General features: G+C 36.9%; 3 protein-coding genes across 5 annotated transcripts; 2 read left to right on the plus strand and 1 right to left on the minus strand.

The window, feature by feature from the left end:
• Nucleotides 1-406: 406 nt before the first annotated feature.
• Nucleotides 407-15,677, minus strand: LOC103516317 (retinaldehyde-binding protein 1-like; the record flags this gene model as incomplete). The annotated part of the gene is made up of 9 exons (XM_026828761.1): nt 407-599; nt 817-843; nt 1,024-1,224; nt 1,472-1,565; nt 2,052-2,104; nt 4,605-4,668; nt 12,269-12,456; nt 14,630-14,661; nt 15,484-15,677. Coding segments are annotated over 7 exons (783 nt in total), but the record flags the coding sequence as incomplete, so codon positions are not given.
• LOC108253299 lies at nt 7,520-9,040 on the plus strand. Of its 3 annotated transcripts, none has more exons than XM_026828745.1 (2): nt 7,520-7,674; nt 8,338-9,040. In XM_026828745.1, the coding sequence occupies exons 1-2, from the start codon at nt 7,626-7,628 to the stop codon at nt 8,661-8,663; spliced, it is 375 nt and encodes a 124-aa protein (XP_026684546.1). In that variant the 5' UTR covers nt 7,520-7,625; the 3' UTR covers nt 8,664-9,040. The 3 variants fall into 3 exon arrangements, 2 of the variants coding, with proteins under 2 accessions (XP_026684546.1, XP_026684545.1); XR_003393448.1 differs by lacking the exons at nt 7,520-7,674; nt 8,338-9,040 and adding exons at nt 7,787-7,941; nt 8,103-8,214; XM_026828744.1 differs by lacking the exon at nt 7,520-7,674 and adding an exon at nt 7,787-7,941.
• On the plus strand, nt 9,355-11,297 carry LOC103516311. Its single transcript, XM_008481276.2, has 2 exons — nt 9,355-9,700; nt 10,390-11,297. The coding sequence occupies exons 1-2, from the start codon at nt 9,643-9,645 to the stop codon at nt 10,746-10,748; spliced, it is 417 nt and encodes a 138-aa protein (XP_008479498.1). The 5' UTR covers nt 9,355-9,642; the 3' UTR covers nt 10,749-11,297.
• Nucleotides 15,678-16,028: the final 351 nt, after the last annotated feature.

Genomic DNA, 16,028 nt, shown 5'->3' on the forward strand with positions numbered 1-16,028 from the left:
AGACGTATAGACTATACATAGAGGTAAGTAAGTGTACAGTGTACATGTACAAGTTTCAAGAAAATCAGCCCGGTGAAAGTGGTGATTCATGATACAATTGAATCATACAATAAAACCATATAAAAAATGGGTCTGACAATTTTTTTTTTTTTAGCAGTGATTGCTATTGATAACCTTTTTATTGTTTTACTGTCGATTTTCAGTATGGCTGCACTCATCACCTATAGAATGCTCCGATGATCCTATGCCTGAAGTCGAACCCTACCTGTCCGCATATAAAAAGGCTAGTGCCTTATATGAGCAATAAGCACATGCTTATTGCTCATATATATTATTATACAGAGCAGGAAAAGCAATAAGCACAATAAGCACGTGCTTAACCCCACACACAAAAAGCCCAAATTGAGGCTTAGGTGTAGGGGCTGACCAGCCCCAAAGGACGGGTTGAGCTTCTACGAATCTACGAATAAGCACATGTAACACACATGTTTATCACAAGACTGTAAATCCAACCCCAAGTGATACTTATTAATAGACTAACAAAAGATTTATGAAATTTAATGATGATGACGGAATATCTACAAACGCGAAAACATGATCACTTTCAACAGTCCTATGCTGACATTCATGTTTGTAACATTAAATTTGCAATTCAGATGTTTTCCAACATCTGTATATGAGCAATAAGCACATGTAACACACATGTTCATCACAAGACTGTAAATCCAACCCCAAATGATACTTATTAATAGACTAACAAAAGATTTATGAAATTTAATGATGATGACGGAATATCTACAAACGCGAAAACATGACCACTTTCAGTACAGTCTGAATACTGACCATTACTGACGGAATTTTAATGGATGAGAAATCTACTGTCCAGAGATCTGCGCTTAGTCCACCTCCAGCTTACGGAATGAACCAGCAAGTCAGGATGCTTCAAGCTTACAACTGGCGTTGATAAATGTACGGTTCATGTCGAAGGATCTCATAATGGGGTTTCGAAAGCTGAAGAGCGTCGGAATTTTAATGGATGAGAAATCTACTGTCCAGAGATCTGCGCTTAGTCCACCTCCAGCTTACGGAATGAACCAGCAAGTCCCGTGATATCTTGGTCTTGCATCTCAGTCACGTATTTGGCCTTCTTGTTGATGGTGATTTTCAGGTTGTCTAAATCTAACAGCAGTTCGCGCTTCTTGAGGAGCTTTTCTTTGTAGTCAGCTGAAAATGAAAATATATATATTATATAATATTTTGATTCCTTATTTAAAAGATTTTTTTTTGCCAGCCGAGTTAGCTTGGTTGGTAGCGCGTCTGCCTCGTAAGCGCGCTAGGCCACGGGTTCGATTCCCACCCGGAGCAGATATTATCCTGAACGGATAATGTTCGTTCTGGGAACGCCTGGCTTTCTCCTATCCTGTCTTCCTTCTCTTTTCGATTTCGGGATCCGAATTATAAATTAACTTACCTATCATTTGAGCCATGGGAATTTCTCCACCGTATTCTTTGGGTAATATCTTTGGGTCCATAATTTTGTGGAAGGAAGACAAGTTCGAGTGAAACTAAAAGGAAAATTAAACAGATATTAGATGGATGGAATTCAAAAAAAAGGCTACCTACCTATGCAGGTAAAGAGATTATAAAAAATACTAAAAAAGTAGCTAGGTTTTTTTGGTACGCCCTTAAGTATATTTTGCTTTGGCAACTTTACTAGGTAATCAAAGGAATGTATTTTTGATAATTATTATCTAACCAAAAGGAGAAGACCTAATACTATTGGTAAACTGGTAAGAAATGTGGTACTCGTAACTAAGGGCCGGGCCATCACATTAACTTAAACTCGATTCAGGTTTAATCCTTGAACTAAGCATAATTATTGTCTGAAAATTTTGAAATCAACCAATCAGATTACCTATACTTAGTCCAAGAGATATACCTACTTTGTTTATTTAAACTCTCATTGTTGTCCCGGCCATATTTCATTAAAAACTATAAGTAGGTACATACAAGAAATAGGTGGTAATAAGATAGGTAGGCAGGTAACTCACGTAAACTCGTTTCTTCAATTTCTCGCTCAGGCATGACGTGATGAATTCAAAAACTTTGGTGGAATTGAAAAAATAAAGAAAAAAAAAGGCTACATACCTATGCAGGTAAAGAGATTACAAAAAATGCCAAAAAAGTAGCTAGGTTTTTTGGTACGCCCTTAAGTACATTTTGCTTTGGTAACTTTACTAGGTAATCAAAGGAATGCATTCTTGATAATTATTATCTAACCAAAAGGAGAAGACCTAAGAAATGTGGTACTCGTAACTAAGGGCCGGGCCATCACATTAACTTAAACTCGATTTAAGTTTAATCCATGAACTAAGCATACCTAATTATTATTGTCTGAAAATTTTGAAATCAACCGATCAAATTACCTATACTTAGTCCAAGAGATATACCTACTTTGTTTATTTATTTAAACTCTCATTGTTGTCCCGGCCATATTAAATTTCATTAAAAACTATAAGTAGGTACCTACATACAAGAAATAGGGGGTAATAAGATAGGTAGGCAGGTAACTCACGTAAACTCGTTTCTTCAATTTCTCGCTCAGGCATGACGTGTGTAGTATAACATAGAATGAGGTGAATGCTAACCACTCTACTGCAACCACTGTATGGTATATTGTCCGTTCCCTTATCAGATAGTGAGAGACTTTTAGTCGATTGTTTTTGCTTGCTTGAATTCAATTTAGCGAAATTCCTCCTTATGCAAGTCCTCAAAGTGGTCTGTATTCTGTAAGCTCTTTAGATCGGTTCTATAGTTAAACCGTCTATTAATTTCGGATACACTTTAAAGTAGATAGGACACTTTATACAGTACAAATCTAGATAGAGGACATAGAATACTTTCACACTATAAAAATATTAATTACATAGACACGAGTGATGAAGTGACACTCTTGTCTCTGGAACGCTACAAACCTAGATAGAGGACATAGAATACTTTCACACTATAAAAATATTAATTACATAGACACGAGTGATGAAGTGACACTCTTGTCTCTGGAACCGAGGTGTATGACAGAAAAAAAATCCTTTTTTTTTTATTCTGTTGTTGCAGATAACTACTAGTTATAGGAAATTAGGACAGTAGCGATTCCTGGGAATTGTAGAGAAGGGTTGAAGGATACCTACTTACCTACTACATAGGTCTGGGAAAGAAGGGAGTTACACGGTTATGAGCTTTCGAGTCTCTGAAGTCCAAATTGATCTAGATTTAATAGAAAGATGTTAAACTCTGGATTTGAATTTTGGACATTACAGACACTCAGACACATATTTCGAGTTTTATATACTGTAATCAATCGTAGGTGCCTGGAATAGTCAGTAATAAAGAATATGGAGAGATACCTACCTACTGAGATACAAAATTTGTTATTCAACAGCTATTTAAGAACACAGTCCTTTGGGCAACTATGTAATGTAAGTATAATTCAAATTGTGATTCATAAAATTATTTCATCTATGATCTAACGTCTCAAAGCTCCGGTGATACCTCCCAAGTTCCTCATTTAAGCCAAGGTTGTACCATTTTATACACCATGTTCCTACAACATGCTGATATATTAGGAAGACTATCTGGGCTGTTCCCCCCATAGCGTTGCATAATCACTTTCTCTCCAGCGCACATTCAGTCTTGTATTGATCTCCTCGAATATGTTACAAGTATATCAGCTATATTTTATACACCATGTTCCTACAACATGCTGATATATTAGGAAGACTATCTGGGCTGTTCCCCCATAGCGTTGCATAATCACTTTCTCTCCAGCGCACATTCAGTCTTGTATTGATCTCCTCGAATATGTTACAAGTATATCAGCTATAGTGCTGAAGATTAAACAAAAGCCCAGATTAAACGAAAAGACGACATAGATCAACGCAAGGCAAAGTTTTCCTGCCATAATCTCCTTTCTAAGTCTCAAAATGCTTACCTAACCCACTCATTGGTATTCATGTATTGTTTCTCGCATTTCTGAGGATCAGGCGTCTGCCTTTTGATCGCTATTAGTTGCCGGGTTCTATTCTCGCCCGTTTGTTCTCAGAACGGCTGGCTTTCTCCTGTCTGGTCCTCCTTCAAGCTTCGATTTCAGGACGATAAGAACTTCGTTAATATAGTTCCCCCTATCAGTAGGTAGGTATCTTAAAAAAATATGTAGGGGACTGATAGATGCTCCTTCTGCCATGCTCCCAGCAATGAAGAATAGAAGTCCATTATGGTGGTACTTCGGTGCTGTTGAAAAAGAAAATACCTAGGTATGTACCTTGGAAAATCAGTCAAAATAGACCTGGCAGAAAAAGGGTATAATAAATATAACTCATTCAATAACAGAGCTGACAGAGCAGATACTCGTACATGGTACCTACTTACTGACTAACATTCGCCTGCCTGCCTCCCCAACATTAACTGTACTCTGTGTTTGTCTTTGTAGGGACCCCAAATTGCTTGTACCAATTTGGACGCTTGTAGTACCAATAGTTGTGAAGTGAACTCTTAATAGAGCCCCGAATTTCATAAGCAAGAACATACATAGGTAGGTATGTAAAAAACTTTGGCGGCATAAGATGGAACGTTGATGAAATGGGTGGCTTTGTGACGAATGGGTGTGGAATTCTGAAACAAGACGAGAGAAAATGGCGTTGAAAAATGAGAAAATCAGTAAAATTCTTGGTCAGCATTATACACACATACATGTTCTTAACTCCATACACAAGAAGCCCAATCTGAGGCTTAGGTGTAGGGGCTTAATAGTTCTAAAGAATGGGTTAAGCTTCTACGAATCTACATACGTGTGTATCAATTTGGCATGTGTAACGTTACTGACGTTCTTGGCATTTAGCATCTAAAACCTACACTGAGCGTGAAATAGGATCAATCGGTAAAAGACTTCAGGTAACTTTGGTAGGTGTCTGATAAAAGGAAAAGAAAAGAGATGATACCTAACCATGTTGGTGCATACATCTTCTACCTATTGACACAATTGCATTTTACATCAAAGTGCAAGTTCATCTTCCACTTTGATGCTGTATAACTCTATCCTCACCATGTTCGATGGTGAGAGAAAATGGGGTTGAAAAATAAGAAAATCAGTAAAATTCTTGGTCAGCATTATACTTACATACATGTTCTTAACTCCATACACAACAAGCGGGGCCCGTCCCTCCGGGAATTTTTCGATCTTGGTTAAGGAAAATCAATATTTATGTACCTACCTATTTTATTTAATATAACGAGAGAAAATGGGGTTGAAAAATGAGAAAATCAGTAAAATTCTTGGTCAGCATTATACTTACATATGTACATGTTCTTAACTCCATACACAAAAAGTCCAATCTGAGACTTAGGTGTAGGGGCTTAATAGTTCTAAAGAATGGGTTAAGCTTCTACGAATCTACATATGTGTATTAATTTGGCATGTGTAACGTTACTGACGTTCTTGGCATTTAGCATCTAAAACCTACATTGAGCGTGAAATAGGATCAATCGGTAAAAGACTTTAGGTAACATTGGTAGGTGTCTGATAAAAGGAAAAGAAAAGAGATGATACCTAACCATGTAGGTGCATACATCTCCTACCTATTGACACAATAGATCAGTTGAGCTTACTTGGGTGATGTTTCAAAGTCATAGAGCAGGAAAAATGAGGACCAACGGAATTTTACTTTTTCTTCTACGACTTCTAGATCCCGAGATAAATCGATTTAAAAAATACCGGTAGATCGTGAACTTTGACGTCACGGCATATGCTCCCGTAGGCGATGACGTTACATCAAATGTCCCGAGCAAAGCTCCCTCGCAGGCAACGCATTAATGTGTTTGTGCGCATACGTTTCTGCGCAGTTCTTTCTGCTCCTCCGCAAGCGTGCTTACATAGTGGCGCTACCATTAATGTGTTTGTGCGCATAAGTTTCTGCGCAGTTCTTTCTGCTCCTCCGCTAGCGCGCTTACATAGTGGCGCTACCTAGTGGACGAAAAAACAACTGCGTAAAGTCTGACGTCACACATCTTTGAACTCTTTCATTAGAACGGAAAATAAAAATTGAATTTTCGACCTTTTACAGTTATTTTTTCTGAGTTCTTTCATTAGAACGGAAAATAAAAATTGAATTTTAGACCTTTTACAGTTATTTTTTCGGAGTTTTGACCTCAGATTTGGATTTTTCCCAACTTTATACATAGGAATCGACCATTTATTTATAATTTTTACCCATTTGCAACTGCTCCATTGCATTTTACATCAAAGTGCAAGTTCATCTTCCACTTTGATGCTGTATAACATAACTCTATCCTCACCATGTTCGATGGTATAGGATTAAACATTTTCACACTTCGATCAGCGATCAGCCCTTTCTAAAAATGAATTTATTTCGAAGAAGAGAAAGTATCTCTCCAGAGATTCTTCTTGGAAAAACACACATTTCCCCACGTTTTTATTTATATCACTTTCCTATTGAAGTTATGAACTTCATGCATACACTTTTGCTCCCTCTCATAATTCTTGTACCAAGCTATTCCCAGTGGTCGTAAAGTTCTTGAAAAGAAATAAATTCGGCAAAATAAAGGAGATATATCACTTTCCTATTGAAGTTATGAACTTCATGCATATGTACATTTTTGCTCCCTCTCATAATTCTTGTACCAAGCTATTCCCAGTGGTCGTAAAGTTCTTGAAAAGAAATAAATTCGGCAAAATAAAGGAGAGCCAAAGGAATAAATTGTTATATTTTTTGGTACAGTTATCCTTGACGCATTGACTACTGCAGTCATACGGTCATATCTACTGACGTGTATGAATATGATTTTAAGATGATGTTTTACAGTTAAATCCTGTAGGTATTCTAAATTTGAATGGTAATTTTATTTCAACATCGTGCACATTATGAATTTTTAAACTCTTGAATGATCTGTTCCCTTTATTAGAAGTATTATGGAGCATATGGACTAGTTCACGTCAATTAAGTAAGTAGGGTAAGTGTACCATTTATTCGCCCACCTAAAAAACGTACCATTTATTGGCCCACCTGCCCACATTTATTTTTCTAAATTTGAATGGTAATTTTATTTCAACATCGTGCACATTATGAATTTTTAAACTCTTGAATGATCTGTTCCCTTTATTAGAAGTATTATGGAGCATATGGACTAGTTCACGTCAATTAAGTAAGTAGGTATATGTAGGTATATTTTTGATTTCTGTATTTGAATTAATCGTACAGCTGTTTTTCTATGTACTTAGGTGTTAGGTATACCTATGGATAATGGTAATTTTATTTCAACATCGTGCACATTATGAATTTTTAAACTCTTGGATGATTTGTTCCCTTTATTAGAAGTATTATGGAGCATATGGACTAGTTCACGTCAATTAAGTAGATAAGTATATGTAGGTATATTTTTGATTTCTGTATTTGAATTAATCGTACAGCTGTTTTTCTATGTACTTAGGTGTTAGGTATACCTATGGACAAGTATCTCATCCCACCTACATTTACAAGCAGAAAACACTGGAGTGACTGGTTAATTGCCGTATTTTGTCATAAATTTTGCATTTTATTGTGGAATATCTTGAGATGTGGCCAAGTAAAGAACGAATTTTTAAAGCTGCCATATTCCTTACAGGTAATTATTAACTTTTCGGTATATTTTTGATTTCTTACCCTATATGTAGGTATATTTTTGATTAATCGTACAGCTGTTTTTCTATGTACTTAGGTGTTAGGTATACCTATGGACAAGTACCTCATCCCACCTACATTTACAAGCAGAAAACACTGGAGTGACTGGTTTATTGCCGTATTTTGTCATAAATTTTGCATTTTACTGTGGAATATCTTGAGATGTGGCCAAGTAAAGAACGAATTTTTAAAGCTGCCATATTCCTTACAGGTAATTATTAACTTTTCCTTTTCCGTTTTTACGGTTCATTGGTCAATTTTCAATTGGGAAAGGAAAATATGGCTGTACTAAACTTCCAAAGATCATTATACCATAAGGAGACCATAGTAAAAAAAAAAAGATGTTTTCCCATATTTTGCACTTTGTTTCAGCATGCTGGCAGACACTATCTGCAAAAAGTATGCCCACTAAGATAGTTCCTGAAATCGCAGTCGTCTTTCCTTTCTTTAAAGAAGCGGCTAATGCAAATTTTACCGGTAAAAATTGGTCAATTTTCAATTGGGAAAGGAAAATATGGCTGTACTAAACTTCCAAAGATCATTATACCATAAGGAGACCATAGTAAAAAAAAAATGATGTTTTCCCATATTTTGCACTTTGTTTCAGCATGCTGGCAGACACTATCTGCGAAAAGTATGCCCACTAAGATAGTTCCTGAAATCGCAGTCGTCTTTCCTTTCTTTAGAGAAGCGGCTAATGTAAATTTTACCGGTAAAAACGACCTGTGTAAGGGAGCACCTAATGATGCCTGTCATACAATCATAGTGGAGCTCTCTAAGATGTCCCTCGAGACCAAATGCCCCAGCTGGACATATGAAAACACCACGGTGGAATGTATCCAACTGAAACCTAGTGGTGCAGATCAATGTACTGTCTCGTTCAAAGGGACCCTGGATGGATCTCCGATACCACGGTGGAATGTATCCAACTGAAACCTAGTGGTGCAGATCAATGTACTGTCTCGTTCAAAGGGACCCTGGATGGATCTCCGAGAACATACCAACAAATAGTGTCTAGAGATACTGAGTTGAAGGTTCAATACAACTATATCCTAGAAGTACCTGATGATAAATAGGATATTATGCCATTTCAAATTAAGAGTTTCCGTACGATTAGAAGTTTGATAAAAAATTAATGTTAATTTTACACTTCTGAAACCCCGTGTACTTCAATCACAGAAAGATTAATAAAGCATTAATTAATCAAAATACATAATATAGGTAATCATTCTAATAAAAATTATGGTGTAAATAATACCTGCCTACATGCCCGTTTAAAAAGTTTCTTCGTTGTATTTCGAAATCTGAAACGTGCGTTCTGTTGTTCAAACTTCTGTTCGATTGAATATTCTGTAGCGTTGCCTCCTGCATGTTGGTGGTAAATAATACCTGCCTACATGCCCGTTTAAAAAGTCTCTTCGTTGTATTTCGAAATCTGAAACGTGCGTTCTGTTGTTCAAACTTCTGTTCGATTGAATATTCTGTAGCGTTGCCTCCTGCATGTTGCGATATAAACCAAGTTTTACATCATTTGTTGTGGTGGTCATATCCTTCACAGGTAAGAGCTTTTTCAAATACATTTATGTGTCAGATAGATAGATACCTATCCACATAGGACATATAGGTAATATACCATTTCAAATTAAGAGTTTCCGTACGATTAGAAGTTTGATAAAAAATTAATGTTAAATTTACACTTCTGAAACCCTCTGTACTTCAATCACAGAAAAATTAATAAAGCATTAATCAAAATACATAGTATAGGTAATCATTCTAATAAAAATTATGGTGGTAAATAATACCTGCCTACATGCCCGTTAAAAAGTCTCTTCGTTGTATTTCGAAATCTGAAACGTGCGTTCTGTTGTTCAAACTTCTGTTCGATTGAATATTCTGTAGCGTTGCCTCCTGCATGTTGCGATATAAACCAAGTTTTACATCATTTGTTGTGGTGGTCATATCCTTCACAGGTAAGAGCTTTTTCAAATACATTTATGTGTCAGATAGATAGATACCTATCCACATAGGACATATAGGTATATTAGACAAAACCTACTATTCAACCGACCGAATGGTGGTATTGGTGGTGTTACTCACATGTTCTATGATACGATTTATGAAGCAAAATCTAAGCCTATAATACTCGTACGTATCGTCAAAGCTCTACGTCTCGAGTTACGAGTACATATGCCTGACGTAAAAACAGACAGGCAGACAGAGGGAGAAAAAATAAAGCCCTTTTGAATATAATAACATTGTCATCCAAGATACCTATAGACGTATAGACTATACATAGAGGTAAGTAAGTGTACAGTGTACACGTACAAGTTTCAAGAAAATCAGCCCAGTGAAAGTGGTGATTCTACATATGCCTGACGTAAAAACAGACAGGCAGACAGAGGGGGAAAAAATAAAGCCCTTTTGATAGAATATAATAACATTGTCATCCAAGATACCTGTAGACGTATAGACTATACATAGAGGTAAGTAAGTGTACAGTGTACACGTACAAGTTTCAAGAAAATCAGCCCAGTGAAAGTGGTGATTCATGATAAAATTGAATCATACGATAAAACCATATAAAAAATGGGTCTGACAATTTTTTTTTAGCAGTGATTGCTATTGATAAACTTTTTATTGTTTTACTGTCGATTTTCAGTGTGGCTGCACTCATCACCTATAGAATGCTCCGATGATCCTATGCCTGAAGTCGAACCCTACCTGTCCGCATATAAAAAGGCTAGTGCCTCGCATTTCCCGGGTAAAGATGACCTGTGCAAAGGAAACCCGACTATTTGTCAAACCATAGTGGGACCTATCGCTAAGGAAACGCCTCCACAGAAAGTACAGGGATGGAAGCCCTCTTTGGCGTTTTCAGGATGCTTCAAGCTTACAACTGGCGTTGATAAATGTACGGTTCATATCGAAGGATCTCATAATGGGGTTTCGAAAGCTTACATAATCACTGTCACCAATGATGGCAAGTTAGATGTTCTATTTAACTGGGTTGTGAAATAGTATACCGTAACATGGGGGAAAAGGTGTCATGTACCTACACCTAAACAATGATCTGTTGTCGTGTCTCATACAGAAATACAAGATTGACCAAGGAAAACAGCAAAGGTCATGTAGTTATGACCTTTTGTTGTTAACTACAAATACAGAAAAAAACTCTACTACATATAATTATTATTTTAAAAGTCACCAAAATATCAATGATCGATACCTATGTACTTAATTCGGTAAACAAGTAACTACCTAATTAATTAAAATTTAAATTTATATAAATAATACCTACCCTTAATATTTTGTACCTATAACTTCGCCCCTTCATCTCGTGCAATTTTACCGTAATTATGATCAGTAAACGAAGTTTGACAGAAAATTTGACCTTTCACCAATTCTCTTTGGGGTCGGCGTTTGCATCTTGTATTTTACTGTTAAATTATCCTTATTACCATCAACAGCTACATTTAAGTTAGGTACGTACTAGTGTAAGATTAGTAATGTAGGTAAGTATCAATGGTCAATAGCCTTGTGTTTGGCAAGCTTATGATCATTTGTGCGTTAAAGTTAGAGACGAATGCTCGGTGCAGTAAATGTAGTATAACATAGAATGAGGTGAATGCTAACCACTCTACTGCAACCACTGTATGGTATATTGTCCGTTCCCTTATCAGATAGTGAGAGACTTTTAGTCGATTGTTTTTGCTTGCTTGAATTCAATTTAGCGAAATTCCTCCTTATGCAAGTCCTCAAAGTGGTCTGTATTCTGTAAGCTCTTTAGATCGGTTCTATAGTTAAACCGTCTATTAATTTCGGATACACTTTAAAGTAGATAGGACACTTTATACAGTACAAATCTAGATAGAGGACATAGAATACTTTCACACTATAAAAATATTAATTACATAGACACGAGTGATGAAGTGACACTCTTGTCTCTGGAACCTATACGGCCTATACCTACAAGTGATGAGAATTGGAATGGGATTAGAAAGATAGAAAGTCATGAAGAAAGTAATTGAAAAAGTTTTCAACCCTTGAGAGAAAACAAGCTTCATCTACATATCAAAGATTGGACAGAAATCAAACAAGCAAGAACTTACTTAGCTGGTTGCTGTATTCATCAGTTTGATGAAACTTTTAAATAAATAGGCAAGTCAGGTAGTTATTAGGTTGGTAGCAAAGTAGGCATGTTTTACCATCACAAGGTGGATTTTACAATTTTATTATTCAAAGTTTGTATCTCAGTGATATAAGAAAGATCCTTTTTTTTTCAGGTTTGATAGAGGGAACTGTAACAGCTAAGGTCTTATCGTCCCGAAATCGAAGAGAGAAGGAAGACAGGATAGGAGAAAGCCAGCCATTCCGAGAACGAACCTTACCCCTTCAGGATGAAATCCGCCCCGGGCGGGAATCGAACCCGCGGCCAAGTGCTTACAAGGCAGATGCTCTACCAATCAAACTGGCTGGCTAATACTCGTAGGTAGAGGTATACGTATAAGATTTTATAAGATAAAGTCTGGTTTTCATACCTGAATACAGCGTGACATATTTCGAATGTCACTGAGTGACCAAAGGCTGATGTGACCCATGAGCAAACCAGACTCATCATTCACATGACAGTAACCTGAAATTTGAAAACGTAAGATAATGGATAACAGTGGGCAGAAGATCAGTGTGGGAGTGACCAAAGGCTGATGTGACCCATAAGCAAACCAGACTCATCATTCACATGACAGTAACCTGAAATTTGAAAACGTAAGATAATGGATAACAGTGGGCAGAAGATCAGTGTGGCAGTAGACCGGACTCAACTAGCGAAAAGCTTTCCCTGTAAACCCGAAAGAACGTCGCAAGTCAAAATTTTACATGAGAAATACATAAAAGTATAATCCTATACAAGTCTATGTCTTATATCTTATAATAATGTCATTATTGGCAGTCATCTTTATGATGGGGATGTAGTTACTCACTCTAGTCAGACACCTACATCAATTAATTTACGAGGTAAGTATATACTTGAGTAGGTACGTTAGTACTTCTGGACTAGATTAGGTACCTACATAGTAACTAGGCGCACACTTCTCTCCAATCTATAAAGTTATAATTATCATTATAGGTACCTACAAAGTTCTCAAAAAAAAAAAAAAAAAAAAAAAAAAAAAAAAAAAAAAAAGAAAAGAAATACGATTTTGTTCGCGGATTTTGCGATTATGTTCGCGGATTTGGCAATTATGTTCGCGGATTCGCGTCCCGAATTGACATTTTGGATATTTGGCAAGCCTATTCGGATCTGGAGGTTGGTGGTTCGAGTCCAAGTCAAGTCACATAAGTTTTATTAAAGGTGTACTAACTGAGTTAGGTACTGGTCTAACTCACTGTTTAAAGGTCTACCTGATCAGGTGTCAGGTATACCTGATAGTGTGCTGATCAGTGTGCTGATCAGGTATACCTGACAGACGGACCTTTTCAGCCGTACCTCTCAGGTCTAAATGATCAGGTGTCAGGTATAGGTACCTGTTAGAGTTGATAGTGTGTGTGCTCATCAGGTGTCAGGTGACCGGATCAGGCGTACCTGTCAGGTGTACCTGTCAGGTCTACCTGATAGTGAGTGGCCGGAATTACGTAACTTGTAATTGTGGATTTTACCAACCTTCTTTTTGGCCCCTAACAGCCTGTTAGCTTAACAGCTCTGTTAAACCTATACAAATCAAATGGAACTTAACAGGTTGTTAGCTTAACAAGCCTTTTAATTCTTCTAAAGGCTGAAAAAATATTGGTGAAATCGACCATAAGTTTTGTAACCCATCAGGACACACTTAACACATTTATGACACATTTATTGTAAAAATAAATGGCTTTTAAAGCCGTAAGTTGTATTAATATTAACATATGAATGAGTATTCCACAAACCTTTACCCAACTCCTATACTCATATCCTATTGTTGTTTTGTTGTTGATGTTGTTGTTGTTGTTGTTGTTGTTGTTATTGTTGTTGTTGATGTTTTTAAAGGTAGGTAAGCTATAAAGGTAGGTTGGAAGTAGCAATGACACACTACGCAGACTTAGTGCCTTTCCATTAGTGTACATTTAATTTTAATGTAGGCCGTGTGTCATGCCATTAGGACTAGTACACTCGAAGGTAGGTGGGTTAGGTAGGTCACAAAAAGTATTGGGATACCTATAGAATATACCTAGTTATAGATTGATAATAATGTTTCTACCAATGCCTACTTCCCAAGTACCTATACGTAACATTATCTCACAACTATTAAGTGGATATTATTACAACTTATTATCGCACTTTTAAAAGTTAGTTAGCTTAGTTGGTAGTGCGTCTGCCTTGTAAGCGCTAGGCCGCGGGTTCGATTCCCGCCCGGGGCGGATTTTATCCTGATGGGATAATGTTCGTTCTCGGAACGGCTGGCTTTCTCCTATCCTGTCTTCCTTCTCTCTTCGATTTCGGGACGATAAAACCATAGCAGTTACAGTTCCCTCTGTCAAACCTATATAAAAAAAAGACAGTCGCATAAGTTGAGAGCAACTCTTATGGGAACCAAAAATTACGTCGTAAAATTTGGTTCCCAGACTAAAAGGCAGCTCGCCAAGGGTCTCCTAGCCATCTGAGTGGCTCGCGACCCATAAAAGGTTGGCGAACCCTGTTCTACACACAGCGTGATTTCCATGGTAGGTAACTCGAGTGAAGAAGAGCTCGCGACCCATAAAAGGTTGGCGAACCCTGTTCTACACACAGTGTGATTTTCATGGTAGGTAACTCATACAGAACCTTATTTTGTCCTATTATGTACCTACATATGCCCTGTTTGACATGGTATACCTACCGCTTAACCAATACGTGTGAACAAGAGGAAAATTTTACATAAAATAAAAACACTCATCCCTTCGGGGCAGAGGAATAAGATAGCTGCAAGTGAAGAAGAGAAGAGAATGTTTACGTTATTCTACACCAGGGATCGTCAAGCCGTCGATCGCGAGAGGTTTTCTCGTAGTTCGCAGACAGCTGTCTGCTGGTAGTGCGTCTACCTTGTAAGCGCTAGGCCGCGGGTTCGATTCCCGCCCGGGGCGGATTTTATCCTGATGGGATAATGTTCGTTCTGATTAAATAACCTACATGGCAATAAATTGGAGAGTTTTCACGTGAAACCGAAAAAAAAAAGCTTCGGGGTTTTGTAAAGAACAAAAAAGGTAAAAATTCATTTATCTTTAGGGTACATTGGTACATAGGAATCTACAGTGAAAATTTATATTGGAAAAAAAAGAGAAGTTTTTCTATGAATTTGCTCAACCCTCCCAGCATATTAAGTGTTTTTAAACGAAAAAGTATTATTTTTACCCTACGTTTGCTGACGCCACACTTTGTGAAGTTATGCTTTCTTACCCATTGTCGTAGATCTCAGAGAGAATTGGATCGGTTATGTCTAGTCGTCGAAACCATTGAGGATAGAATTAAATACCTAAGTAGGTACATGGCAATAAATTGGACAGTTTTCACGTGAAACCGAAAAAAAGCTTCGGGGTTTTGTAAAGAACAAAAAAGGTAAAAATTCATTTATCTTTAGGGTACATTGGTACATAGGAATCTACAGTGAAAATTTATATTGGAAAAAAAGAGAAGTTTTTCCATGAATTTGCTCAACCCTCCCAGCATAAGTGTTTTTAAACGAAAAAGTATTATTTTTACCCTACGTTTGCTGACGCCACACATTGTGAAGTTATGCTTTCTTACCCATTGTCGTAGATCTCAGAGAGAATTGGATCGGTTATGTCTAGTCGTCGAAACCATTGAGGATAGAGCTGTCTAATTGCCAGGTATTTCTCTAGCATTTCTTGAGCCAAAGGAAGGCAGAACTTTTTGGACCGGAGAAATCTGAGCAGGAATGAGGAGTCTGAAAAATGAAAGGGTGTTTCAGATTCCACGAAAAAAAGTTATTGGAGAAAAAAGTTGAATGAAGTAAAATTAAAAGTGAAAAAAACACTTTAATTGAAGAAAAAATAATAATTAATATCACACAGGTACCGAAAAAGTAATAAATAAATAAAACGTTCTTCTTGTTGCTATCACTCTTTCAGCCCACACAGAAATAAATTGGCAACCTGTTTCATTGTTAGTATTTTCCTATTTTCTCTTACCTGTTCTATTTTTATTATTTTCCTACAAAGTTACTTGGTGGAGTGCTTATTATTATATAACTCTTTATTGAGATTTTACAATATTTACAAATAGGTACAGAAAACAAAATAACAAAATGATAACAGATTAACAAATGAAAA

The sequence above is a fragment of the Diaphorina citri genome, unplaced genomic scaffold (genome assembly GCF_000475195.1).
Source record: "Diaphorina citri unplaced genomic scaffold, Diaci psyllid genome assembly version 1.1 scaffold1544, whole genome shotgun sequence".
NCBI lineage: Eukaryota > Metazoa > Arthropoda > Insecta > Hemiptera > Psyllidae > Diaphorina > Diaphorina citri.